This window comes from Engystomops pustulosus, chromosome 10 (genome assembly GCF_040894005.1).
Source record: "Engystomops pustulosus chromosome 10, aEngPut4.maternal, whole genome shotgun sequence".
NCBI classification, from domain to species: domain Eukaryota; kingdom Metazoa; phylum Chordata; class Amphibia; order Anura; family Leptodactylidae; genus Engystomops; species Engystomops pustulosus.
In genome coordinates this window covers 44,230,512-44,245,024 of record NC_092420.1, presented here as the reverse complement: position 1 = coordinate 44,245,024, position 14,513 = coordinate 44,230,512, and the positions used below count along the sequence as shown (strand labels likewise).

Below are 14,513 nucleotides of genomic sequence, written 5' to 3'. Positions count from 1 at the left end.
TCACTACCCCAGGAACCTCACACGTGAACCTCATTGGAGGACCGGGTACCTACAATACCATTACCCTTTTTGTGCTGACTACAACCACCCCAATTCAGGCAGGGACACACAGAAACCCTACACAGTCACATCCCCCTAGACTCATATGTATGTGTGTATGTATGTATATATATATGTATGTGTGTGCGTGTGTATATGTGTATTCAGATGTAGAGATATATTGTAGAGATATATTATAATAACAGAAAAGAAAATCCACAGCAGCACAATGTCAAATAACCCCTAACAAAGGGGGGGGGGGTTGTGGACTCGCATGCATATATGTACCAAAAAAGTGAGGCAGCACTCCAGTTTTCAAAGGTGAAGATAGGAAGGGTTTACAATCACCATAGTTACAAAGATAGTGGGACATTAAAGTTCAGGTGCATATACAATAGAGAGTAAGAAATAATATATCACATATGAGAACGTGATAAAAATAGAACTGGGCACATGATCAGACTGTACAACATCTGATACGTAATTACACATTGATCGTCGGTACCTGGCATCTCTATACACGTTATGGCGACGAAGACAAAAATCATGTCTCATATATATTCTGTTTAGTAGCAGCACTCTAAATAAAGGATATAAGTTGGGAGCACGTCCCTGGACACAGACAATGGGGGCCTGATTCGCGTTTTTGCGACGGGTTACCCGAATTTTTCCGTTTTGTCCCTGTATTGCCCCGGGATTTCGCCGCACGCGATCGGATTGTGCCGTATCGGCGCCGGCATGCACGCGATGGAAATGGGGGGCCGGACCCGAATTCACCGCAGAGAATGCGCCGCTGGATCGCGAATGGACCGGGTAAGTAAATCTGCCACAATGAGCCCCTCTCAATTCAGGATGAAGAAAAATGGCAGCACTCCAAAGTTGTGAAGCAAAGTACTGGTTTATTCCCACATGTGCCAAACAGTAACATTTCGGCTTCTATGGCCAGATATTTAAGATAAATGACATTATATTATTAGCATTACCGGTGCACCGTTCTCCCAGGGCCACAGGTACAGGTGCCACAGCATTGTCCTCCTTAACAAAGGATGGTGCCAATATCGGGTCAGTACCATGTACCTATAGTGGTCCTATAATTGGAACATTTTGCACCAATCTTAATTCCCAAAACAGATCCCCTGATGGCAAAAGGCAGATTATACTCTCAAGCATACAACATCTATGACATATGAGAAATTTTTAATTTTTTTTTTGATCCTTATGGTGATATTAGGGTGATCAAATCTTCAGCGTGAACATGAATGAAGTGTGGTGATTTGTCATCTATATGAAGAGAAAGAAATGAGAATTAAAAGGCTTGAAATAAATATATATAATATACTGTATATGTGTGTGTATCACAACATAATAAATTTATTTACACCACTGTTATCAAGATTCTGGTAGGTAACCATGGTCCTGTAACTCTCAGAGAGATGCCCATTATTAAGCCACATCAAGGGTTCTAAATTCAACATTTAAGTCCTTGGGTTTCAATGTATCAAGTCTATATATCAAATCTAGTTCCTTCCGATGTAAGGTGCGGATCCCATCACCGCCCAATCTGTGTGGTGGGACATGATCGATTATACACACCTTAAGTTGGAACTCCCTATGTTTAGCCTCAGCAAAGTGTTTTGCTACTGGAAAGTCCGTTCTCTTGTCCCTAATGGACTGTCTATGGTTATTGAGTCTCATTTTGAGCTCCGTACTCGTCTCGCCAACATACCATAGTCCACAGGGACATTCCAAGAGATATCTAACGTGCAACTCCTCAGACGTGATTGCATGTCTGATAGGTTATTCCCTACCCGTGCGTCTATCCATGAATGTGATACTTTTCACAATAGTCTTGTAGTTCACGCAATTAAGACAAGGAAAACAGCCCAATTTTTTGGTAGAAAAATCTGTATGCTATTTCCTTTCTGTACTCACTAGTTCATTTTTAAGATTCTGCACCCTTCTATATGCAAACAAAGGGGGGGTCTAGAAACAAGCTGTTTGTGTTAGTCCAATTCTCAAGATTGATCAGTGTTTTCTAATGATATTCGTAATTGCACCACTGGACTCTGTGTATGTAGAGATAAAAGTCAGCCTATCTCTAATTTTACTTTGGGAATTCTTGCACAATATTGAATTCCAAAGATACAACCTTATTTCTGTGTTTTGTCAAAATGTGCGAAGGGTATCCCCTGTCTCGAAATTTAGACTCCATATTATCTATCTATATATATATATATATATATATATATACATATGTATATATATACACAAACACACATGTGCGTGTATGTGTGTTTATAGTTTAAATCACCGGCAAGGAAACACTTGACAGGGTTAACTTATTTTAACAGAACATTGCCTAAGGCAAAGAATTTATACCCATATTCGAGTGTCATTAAAATATAACTTTTATTTATATTTTATTCAAAGTAAAAAGTACACCTACATAATTTGAAGCAAATAAACTCCTTTAAAAACCCAATGATGTGTGGACAGTGTTATGGGTATAAATTCTTTGCCATAGGCAATGCTCTGCTATTCCTGGCGCAGTTCTGCTCCGGGTCCTGATGCTACCTCATACAACCAGTGTAGTAAACAGCAGAGCTGCACATGGAGGAGAGCAGAATGTGCATTGTGGCGCAGGGAGGATCAAGAGCCAGGAAAGGAGAGTATTTTTTTTTTAATCCTCTGGGGTCTCCAGTAGTATTTGCTTTATGATCTAGGGGATTCCAGTATTATTGTCTGCTCTGGGGGTCTCTAGTATTAGTAAATTTATGTTCTGGGGATCAATCAATAAAAGGAAGATATACTTCAGCACAGTAGGTCTTATATATAATACGTAAAGGGGTACATAAGCTAGTATTAAAAATGTGTGGGTTCAGAATGCAGTTTTCTGTAGGTAGTCTGTCATTCAACAAATCGGCATTTGATTTTTTGCATAGATTGGCATCCAAAATAAATACAGCCCCACCTTTGTCTTCAGATCTTGCCATACCCTCTCGATTTTGTTGTAAATCAAAAAGAGCTATACGTTCTCTTATGGTGAGATTGTCACCATGTCACTGATCTACAGAGAAAGTACTATGCAATTATACAAGATCATTCTCAATCAGATCTTGAAAGTTATCAAGGTCTGGTATACAAGACTTTGTCGGATAGAAATCAGTATTTTTACTTGAAAGATGTGGGTCTCATAGACAAAGGGGCAGATTTACTTACCCGGCCCATTCTCGATCCAGCGGCGCGTTCTCTGAACAGGATTCGGGTCCGGCCAGGATTTATGAAGGTAGTTCCTCCGCCGTCCACCAGGTGGCGCTGCTGCGCTGAAAAGCATCGGAACGCGCCGGAATACACCGAGCTGGACCAGGTGAAGGTAAGCGCTTCCTAAGCGACGCATTTTTGGTTATTAAATGCGGCGGTTTTTCCGAATACGTCGGGTTTTCGTTCGGCCACGCCCCCCGATTTCCGTTGCCTGCATGCCAGCGCCGATGCGCCACAATCCGATCGCGTGCGCCAAAATCCCGGGGCAATTCAGGTACAATCGGCGCAAATCGGAAATATTCGGGTAACACGTCGGGAAACCGCGAATCGGGCCCTTAGTAAATGACCCCCAAAATGTCAGTAAAACACTGACAAGCACACTACATTGCAGTAAAAAAGCACTGCAATGTATTGTATGAGGGATCAAGGTATCCCCAGTGTTAGTCCCCCTAGTGGGACAATTTAAAAAAAAAAAAAATTGTAAATGCATAAATAAAATAAATTAAAAAAAAAAAAAACACATTTCCATATATATTTGTATATAAAGTAAAGTAACCCCCTAAACACAAATGGGTAATGTCTCGTTTGTAGCTACCTTGGCCAAGCATCTGTTACATTATTATACCCGTATTATCAGGTGTATAAAAAAATAAAAACTAACTAGAAATTTCAATTTTAGTGCTTCCTATGTACCCTTTAATAGTACCAATATAACCGCAACCTTTTCCCGCAATAAACAAGCCCTAATAACCCTCTTTTTTATTGAGGAATAAAAAAGTTATAGCTCTCAGAATATGGCAACACTTGGGAAAATGCAGTTTACTAATTTAGCTAAAATTCCTTATTATGTAAAATATAAGAAAACCTGTAGGTTTGGTATCTCAACTTTACTAACCTAGAATAATTATATCATTTTTTTTAAACTGTACAGTGAACTAAGTAAATGTTTAAATTAAAAAACATTTATTCTGTACGGTTGCAGGAAAGAGTTAATACATTTGAATCGTCTTGCTAGTTTTACCAGAAACTAAAACTCTTTGGAAAATACACATTTTTCTGCAAAAAACAAGCTGTTATATGTCCACGTCAGATAAAAAAAAAATGAAATAAAGTTATCTTTTGGAATTTGAGAAAATGTACAAAAAATGGTCTGTGTCCTGAAGACCATTTTAGGATATATCAGCCGCAGAGCTATGAAGGGTGTATCGCAGCAAAGACCCGTCGCTATAACCGGCGGTCAGTGCTCTCACCGATCGCTGGTGTCAACCACCTCTTTGCCGCCGCCGGCACTTAAAGCATGGAGGCGCATGGGCCCACCATGTTACCTCCGATCGTCGCTCCCCCGAACGTCAAAGTGGGGGGGCGGCCATCGGTTGCCATGACAGCCTCGGCTCATTGTAAAGTATACTGTGCAGAAATGCCATATACTGCAATACAGTTGTATTGCAGTATATGGTAGGAACGATCTGACTATGTATGTATGGTTATTGTACCCTAGAGCAGTGGTGGCGAACCTATGGCACTGGTGCCAGAGGCGGCACTCGGAGCCCTCTCTGTGGGCACCCAGGCCATCACCCCAGCATGAAGTTCACCAGACAGGACTCAAAGAATCTTCCTACAGAATCTTCCTACAATGATAGAGGAATTTGCCCTCCTCCTTTCAACTGCCTTGGTGTCTTTAGGAGGCTAAACGATTGAAAGTTGTCAAAGAACAAGGAGAAATAAATTACTGCTTAAGTTGCTGTGCTGGCACTTTGCAATAAATAAGTGGCTTTTGGTTGAAGTTTGGGCACTCAGGCTCTAAAAGGTTCACCATCACTGCCCTAGAGGGTCTAAGAAATTGTGGGAAAAAAAAGTAAAAAAATTAATAAAATATAAAAAATTCAAATCCCCCCCTTTCCCTAGAACTGATATAAAACATAATAAACAGTAAAAATCACAAACACATTGGGTATCGACGCGTCCCAAAATGCCCGATCAAAATAGAAAAACGGTTATAACCGGCGATGACCACCGAAATGGGAAATGGCGCCCAAATGTCCGAAATGCGACTTTTACACCTTTTTACATGTCATTAAAAATGTAATGAAAAGTGATCAAAATGTTAGCAATTAAAACTTCGGCTCATTTTGCAAAAAAGGACATATCGCACAGCTCCGTACACCAAAGTATGAAAAAGTTATTAGCGTCAGAAGATGGCAATTTTTTTTTCCTTTTTCATACACATTTGTTTAATTTTTGTAAATGTATTAAAACGCAATAAAACCGGTATAAATGTGGTATCACCGTGATTGTACCAAACCAAAGAATAAAGTAGAGGTGTTATTTGGAGCTCATAGTGAACGTCGTAAAAACTGAGCCCACAACATGCGTTTTTGTTTTCAATTTTTCCACATTTGGAATTTTTTTCCTGCTTTCCAGTACACGGCATGGAATAATAAATAACATCCCGGGAAAGTAAAATTTGTTACGCACAAAATAAGCCCTCACACAGCTCTGTACATGGAAAAATGAAAAAGTTATGGATTTTTGAAGGTGGAGAGGGGGAAATGAGCGAAAAAACCCTGCGTCCTTAAGGGGTTAAGGTGTTAACAGTAAGTATCGGAGTAAGTATGGAGTTTTGGAGCTTTCATCTGAATAGTTTTCAGAAGTATCCCGTATCCGCAAAGAATACTTTAGATGCAGTCCTCTGTTGATTATCACCATCTCATTCATTGCTTAATAAATTTGGAGAATTATACTGAAGACCTGCTGTGCTGGAGGATATTTTTTTTCCTTTTATTGATCGAACCACCCTGCTCCGGAGAGCCTCCCAGACCTGATTGGCAAGATTCTGCAGCCAGTATTTTAAGCTTGCTATGTGATCTCTTGTAATATTATCTACTCTGGGGTCTGCACTATTATTGCCTGCTCTGAATGCAGTGTATGATTTGTAAGGGTGGTATTTATTGCTGTACTGTAACATTTATCATTTCTGGGTTGGCTTTTTGTGCTGTGCTGTGGTTGTTGCTGCATCTAGGGTAAAAACAAAAATTGCAAGAAAAGAAAACAGTCCTTTCTCAAAATGCAGCTCACCCTTTAGTTGTTTTGTTCCATAAATTCTTCGCTGTGGCAGTAATCCAATGGAGGTCGGAGTGCTGTGCGTGAAATCTGCTGCGTCCGAAAAAGACTAGGTAATCGCGGCACATATGTAAAATGTAAATTCTTCTTTATTTCAACTTGGTTAAAACATGAGAAATGGTAGGGGTATTACCTACACATTTCAGACACTTACGTGCCCTTAGTCATGGCATATACTCCTACATGCAAATACAACTTTTAAAATAAGTAACTACCAATGCGTGCGTGATCCCTCGCGCCACGGTGACGTCAAGTGAAAACCGTAAATCCGGTGCACCATGGCAACGAGGCATGCGTCCTCCAGGTAAGCCTAATTAGGTCTTTAAGTTGAACAAAAATCAAAGAATACGTTAGTCAGTGAGACATAGACTTAGGGTTATACATGTAGTGAAACATATACAAGATACATCAATGAATAAACGATCACATGTAGAAGGTGTTGGTAAGTAAGGGAGATTTCATGTTTATGTTACAAGTGTGAACGTTGTTCAATGCTGCTATAATGGATCATAGTGTAAAAATAGAGAGAAAAAAAAGGAAGAAAAAAGGGAGGGTGAGGGGAAGAGGGGGAAATGAAAGGAATAGATGGGGAACAGGGATACTATATAAAAAAAAAAGAGCCAGATCCGTTCTGAGATTTAGCCCTGATGGTGCTCTGGTCCCCAATTTAAAAATCCAAAAGGCTTCACGTTTTAGAAGGGTCCTGCGTCTGTCACCTCTTCTCTTTCCTTTCTTAACCCTTTCTATGCCGAAAAAACAGGAGGAGGACACATCTCCTATGTGTATTGTTGCAAAATGTCTAGATGCTCCTGACATGTTTTTGTCAGCAATTCTGGTTTTATGTTTCTTAGTGGTGCATCCTACGTAGGAAATATCGCATATTTCGCATTTAATTACATATTCTATGAAGGTTGAATCACAGTTTATAAATGTATTAATAACATGTATTTTGGTGTCGTTGTTAGTTTCAAAAGACACCATTTGTGTAGTATTGCAACATACATTGCAGCGTGTAGACCCACATCGAAAAAATCCCTTGGTGTTCAACCTGGTATTGGTATTCAATTTACCCATGTTACTTATGAAGAGACCTGAGGGAAAGTTTAGAACCCAGAGTTCTTCTTCTCTTGGAGACAAAATTAGAACCATTTGTTAGGATAGAATTTAGTTTGTCATCCTGATAGAGTATGGGGACATTTTTTTCAAAATCCCAACAATGTGATGGTAATCGGAACTATACTGTGTTGAAAAAGTAATTCTAGCGTTATTCGGCACTATTGTATTTTTTTTCCCTATTCCTTGGTCTAAGTAGGAGCTCCCTATCTTTGTATCTCGCAATTTTAAAAGCTCTTTCAATGGACCATTTAGGGTAATCTCTCTGTGCTAGTCGACAGCTGAGAGCTTTCGCTTGTAGTAGGAATTCCTCTAGATTTGAGCAAGCTCTTCTAAGTTTAATGAATTCCCCTACAGGTATAGCCTTCAATGTATGGTTAGGATGGCTACTTGTAGCATTTAAGATAGTATTTCCAGCTGTCTCCTTCCTAAATAAGGTGGTTTGGCTTTTTTCTCAGTGGGACAGCCTTTCAGAGTAAGGGCCAGAAACGAGATAGTACTGTTATCCACATTAAACATAAAATTTAAGTTCATGTTGTTAGTGTTGAGGTAAGTTACAAAGCATGGTACGGACGACACATCGGATGTCATCGATGTATCGCCCGTACCATGCAATGCTTTCCAGAAATCGGTTTTGTGTAGAATATACAAACTCCTCCTCCCACCAGGATATAAATAGGTTTGCCAATGAGGGGGGAAAACGGGCCCCCATTGGCGCTCCTCTTATCTGTAGGAAAAAAATTTCATCAAACAGAAATAAAATTGTGGGTTAATAAAAATTTGGTCACATCAATGAGGAATTCACACAACTCAACAGAACATAGGCTGGATCTATATAGATGGTGTGCCAGTGCTATAATAACCAGGTCGTGTGGAATCGAATTGTATAGCGCACTGACATCTCATGTGACCGAAGCTTAATTGTCTTTCCATACGAATTTGTCAAATACTCAGAACTTGCTTGCTATCTTTCAGATAGCCTGGTAACTTTAGGACCAGTGGTTGATGTAGCATATCGACCCATTCGCATAGATGCTCGTTTAAAGACCCAATACCCGATATTATGGGTCTTAGGATGGGGGGAAAATATTTTTATGGGCTTTGGGCAACCCAATGAAAATGGGCGTTTGTAGTTACTTATTTTAAGTTGTATTTGCATGTAGGAGTATATGCCATGACTAAGGGTAATACCCCTAACCCCCTGTTTTAACCAAGTTGAAATAAAGAAGAATTTACATTTTAAAGATGTGCCGCGATTACCTATTCTTTTTCGGAGTATGACAGTATGGCCTTGATCCAATAAAAGATGTTCATAAATCTTTAGATCAGGAATAGAACAGACATTTGAAGTCAATTTCTAAATTTGAACTTATGTTTTTGGAGTCTGTTATCACAACTTGCCAAATTTGTTTAGAACTCTACCAACCTGGTGTTACTGTTTAAATGCTGTTGGACACTGCAACTAACCTGCTAGCAAGTCAGCCATTTTAAGGCATCAGGTGACTTAGTCAGTGGCACAGAGTTCACCTTGCAATTGGTGTTATCACTGGGGGGAGGTTGAGCCGAAGCCAACCCTTTTAATTCTGAAGTTTTTCAGTTTGGTACGAACCCTAACTTTGTGGTTTGGAGCCCCTCTGCATAGGTTATTGACCCAAACTGCAAACTATGTGAATTCCCAGCTTAACCCATAATACATTATGTCCATTTGTATTGTCTCCAGGTAGCCAGAGCTTCATTTTTTAATGCTGCACAACTGAAAAATTAAACCACCCAAATAAAATAATCATTTATAATGTTCTCAGAAGAAGAATTTAAAGATGGAAGCAATGATGCAATCTTGTCCAGTACTTAAATTTTCAGTCTTATTCCTAACCTTTGCACTAAGACTGCAGTGCTGGAGAACAGTGATATATAAAAAACGAGGAAAGACAGGGCCTCCTGAAACCTAAAAGATTTATTAACCCCTAGGCGCACCACGACGTTATACTACGTCCCCGGGGCTAGATGCTTAGCGCACCGGGACGTAGTATAACGTCTAGCTTCTGGGACCGGCTCACGAACGGAGCCGGTACCAGAAGCAGCGGCTGTCAGCTGTCTATCACAGCTGACACCGCGCTGTAACACCCGCGATCGGAGCCGGCTCCGATCGCGGGTGTTAACCCCTTACACGCCGCGGTCAAGCATGACCGCGGCGTGTAAGGGTGTTCCTGCTGTGGATCGGATCCCCCGTGCCGCTTACCGGGGGATCCGATCCTCTTCCGGGCAGCTCCGAGGACTGGCATGTGCCCCGGAGCTGCCCGGTCTCCATGGCAGCCAGACCCCTTCCGGGTCTGGCTGTAAACTGTCTGAGCATGCGCAAGCTTGCTCAGACAGTTTACACTGCTCTACAATAAAATAGTATTGTAGAGCAGTGTATTGAACTTAAACCAGTGATCAGAGCATCACTGGTTTAAGTTCAAGTATGTATAAGTAAAAAAAAATGCAAAAACACTGAACACTACACATTATAATAAATAAAAAATAAATACATAAAATATAAGCCCCTAAAATGTCACTTTCCCATAAAAAACTTAATAAAGTATAAAAAACATAAAAACACAAAAAAAACCTGCATATTTGGTATTGCCGCGTCCGTAACAATCTGCATAATAAAACAGAATTGTTACTGGACCCGCACGGTAAACGCCGGAGGAAAAAAACGCAAAAAACGTTCCGAAAAAAGATAATTTTTAATTAATACCCTATAAAAAATGCTCTAAAAAGTGATTTTAAAAATTTTATGCACTCTAAAATAAGCCCACTAAAAAGAACAACTGTTCTCGCAAAAAATAAGCCCCTAACCAGATTTGTCAGCCAAAAAATAAAAAAGTTATGCATATGAAAAGATGGTGATGCTAAAATGAATAAGATTTTCTCCAAATTAGTTTTTATTCAGTACAATTGAATAAAATACACAAAACCCCCACATATTTGGTATCCCTGCGTCCGTAACAATCTGTATAATAAAACAGAATTGTTATTAGATCCGCAAAGTGAACCCCGTAAAAAACAACCTAAAAAAACTCTCTGAAAAAGATGATTTTTTATTAATGCCCTTTAAAAATGCTCTAAAAAAAGTGATTTTAAAAAGTTACGCAATCTAAAATAAGACCACTAAAAAGAGCTATCATTCTTGCAAAAAATAAGCCCTTAAACAGATTTGTGAGGTGAAAAATAAAAAAGTTATACATATGAAAGACGGTGATGCTAAAATTAACAACAATTTTGCCAAATTACTTTTTATTCAGTAAAAATGGTAAAAAATAAAAAATATATATAAATGAAGTATTTTCATAATCGTGGCGACCCATAGAATAAAAATAATATACTATTTTTATGGTATGGTTAACGGCCAAATAAAAAACACATAAAAATTTTCCTAAAAATTGATGATTTTCATTTCCTCCACCAACAAAGAGTTAATTAAATCTCACCAATTAGCTGTAGATGCCCCAAAATTACATACCAGAAAAGTGCATCTCATGTGGCAAAAGAAATAAGCCCCTATAGGTCCTCAATAAAAAAAAGAAAAAAATTATAGCCTGTACAATGTGACATAGCAAATCTGATTTGGATGGCACCTCCTTCCCTTCTATGCCCGGCCGTGCGCCCATACAGAAGTTACCACCACATATAGAGTATCTGTGTACTCGGGAGAAATTGGGTATCAAACTTTGTGGAGCCTTTTTTAATTTAATCCATTTTAAATGTTTAATTTTCCACCCAAAATGGGTGTATTGTGAAAAAATATTACAATTTGCAGACTGCACCTCCATTTTGTTTTAACCCCTATAAAACACGTAAAGGGTTAACAAACTTCTTAAAAGTAGTTTTTCATACGTTAAGGGGTGTAGTTTCCACAATGGGGTAATTTACGAGTCTTGCTATTATTTAGGCCTCTCAGTGTCAATTAGAAGTTGATCAGGTCCATCTAAGTACGGGTTTTGGCGATTTTACAAAAAATGTGAAAAATGATACCTAAATTCTGAGCCTCATAACATTCTAGTAAAATATGTGGAATCTTAAAAAACCATGCCAACATAAAGCAGATATTTGGGAAATGTAAGTTATGAATTTATTTGGGTGCTATGACTGTCTGCATCAAAAGTAGAGAATTTAGAACGTTGAAAATAAAGAATTTTTCAAAATTTTTGCCAAATTTTGTTTTTTTTCATAACTAAACGCAAAAGATTTCATCCAAATTTTTAAACTAATTTGAAGTACAATGTGTCACGAGAAAACAATCTCAAAATCCCCTGGATATCTCATAGCGTTCCAAAGCTATAACCACTTATAGTGACACAGGTCAGATTTGAAAAATGGGACCGCGTCCTTAAGGCCAAAATAGGCTGTGTCCCGTAGGGGTTAAAAGCCACATTGTAAAAAGATCATGAAGTATAGAAAGCTTATTTCAGATTTAAACCCTTTCTAGAAAAGAATATCCTGCTTTTCAAAGGGTCATTACTGCATCCTCAGAATTTAAAGGGAACCTGTCACTACATTTCTGCACATACAGCTAGTGAGAGGTTCTCATAGAGTCCTATAAACTAAATGCAACCATTTTAGCTAAAAAAATTGTCTCGAATCTCCATAAAATAAACTTTGTTATCTTATCTTATTTTTCCACTTTAAACAACTTTTTTTGTCTCCCTGCAGAATCAGAAGCTTAAAGTCACTGCTCCTAAAAGAAGAGCTGTCTGTTTAATGATGATTGCTGCATTTTTGTTGATCAACTTAAACCCGTTAAAGTAAGTTACAAATCCTAAACTGTTGGTGGAGCAGTGTTCTGAATATCAAAGGATCAATAAACCATAAATAAGTAAAAAAGTATATATTAAAAAAAAAAAAAAAGATAAAGTTTACAAAAATAACCTGATGCTTTTCCTGAATCCTCTTTTGTCACTTAACTGCAGCTTTGACTTGTATATAGAGGAGTCTTTTCTGTATCCCCAGTTTTCCTTCAAACTGGAAGACCTGTGAATTAACAGTAGCCTTTCTTGTCTGCTCTGTCTACAGTAGGACAAAAAAAGGATTGTTGGGCCATAGTCCCAGTTGTGGTTCTGTATACAGGATGCAAGGATGCACTTCCTATAAATAAGGGGGAAAAGAAAAAATTAATAAAAAAAAAATCAAATAAAAAGAAAATATAAAGACTGCTTGAAATTCATCTAAATGCACATAAAAACCTTTTATAACACAATCCCCAATCACATGTTGGGGACTTTTGTTTCTGTGGCATGGATATGTTTAATAATGTGTTTATACAGGAGAATCTATAGTACCGTATTTTCCGGGCTATTAGGTGCACCGGACTATAAGGCGCATTAGTAATAAACGCCTTATATATGGAATAATTCCATATATAAGGCGCACCTTACTATAAGGCGCAGGGTCCGGGGGCGTGGCAGGCAAGCGGAGACAGACCCAGCAAGAGGTGAGCGGTCTCCGGGGAAGGGGGTCCGTTCAGGTGGAGGAGGGCAGCGGACCCTACTTACATAGGTCCCCGCTACCGGAGACAGAAGATCTCCAGCGGGAACTGCAGACCACACAGCAGAAGTTGGTTGGCGCTATGGCGCCTGTTGTACGTGCCGCGTGGTCTGCAGTTCCCGCTGGAGATCTGCTGTCTCCGGTCTCCGGTAGCGGGGACCTATGTAAGTAGGGTCCGCTGCCCTCCTCCATACATAGGGCGCACCGGACTATAAGGCGCACTTTGGATTTCTAAGGAAATCCTAGGTTTTTATGTGCGCCTTATAGTCTGGAAAAGTATGGTATGTTAAATTAAAACTAAACTTGATCAAATTGCAAAAATCAACCATGCAGATCATAATTGTAAACTTTGTAATATACATTCTGAAATAAATGTTTGTGTCCTTCTCTTTCACCTGCATTTTTGTCTGCTTTTAGCAGTGTGCATAAATCAGCTCTGTCTATTATTCCACACATGCCTCATGGATAAGTTGATAATATTTCTAATGAATAAACTCTTTGCACACTCTGTATAGAATTTTTTTTTACATTGCTGAATTATTAAATTATACCTCTTTAGGTATGTGAAGAATCAATCATGGGCCTTCTCTTTTTATATTTTGAGGTGTATGGACCAGTTTAGGCTTTTAGAAACACTGTTCAGTATAGGAGAAGGCAGGAGAAAAACAGAGAAACTTTTCTTCCTTAATAAGGCAAATTACTTTTCTCAGCTGCACTATTCATTAATAAAATGCTTCAAAGGTTTAGTTTCACACAATAAATTTTCCTATCCCTTCTTTCACCTATTAACAGATTTTGCATACAAACTTAAAGGGGATTTCCCATGAAAGAAAATTCCGACATCTCAATCCCCTAGGGATGTTTAAACAATATAGATAATTTTAACCCCTTACTTTACAATTTTACTCAGTGTTATTGCTGTTTTAGCTCCTTTCACTCCCTGGGGTGCTCAGTGCAAAATCCCAGGGTGTGGGCGGGGCCTCTATAAGCAAAAACTTTAAGATCTGTCTAGTTCTGTGTGGTGACAATGTGGTCAGATTATCAGGGTACAGGTGTATCTACACTTTCATCTGGCTTCTGACATTGTACTAACACATGGAGAGAGAGATGAGACCGATGAGAGTTGTATGAGATTACACAGTGACATGACAGACAGAGGCTGGAAGACTTTTACACTGTTGCACTGTTCTCACAGATATATGCCTGCCTCTCCTTTCCCCCAGATCACTTATCTCCTTGTAGTTTTCAGATGCTCTCTCTGCTGACAATGTGTTTTCTGGCAGGAAGTGAATCAGTGAGTGAGCTCTGTGCAGGGAGTGGGGACTACAGGCTCAAAGCAGAAAGACACAAGAATCTCAGCAGGCACATTTGTCACACAAATCCAAGATGGAGGCCCGACCCTAAAGTCAGAGGTTACAGGGTCGTGTCTAGAGGCAACTGAAATTGTGTACAGC

At 39.1% G+C, this 14,513-nt stretch overlaps 1 protein-coding gene across 2 annotated transcripts in view; it reads left to right on the top strand.

The window, feature by feature from the left end:
- The window catches only part of ATF6 (activating transcription factor 6), a 274,539-nt gene that overhangs the window by 175,402 nt on the left and 84,624 nt on the right, over positions 1 to 14,513 (top strand). For both annotated transcript variants that reach the window (XM_072128529.1, XM_072128530.1), the window contains one exon: positions 12,229 to 12,320. In XM_072128529.1, coding sequence (XP_071984630.1) covers positions 12,229 to 12,320 — 92 coding nt within the window. The remainder of the gene's footprint in view (positions 1 to 12,228; positions 12,321 to 14,513) is intronic.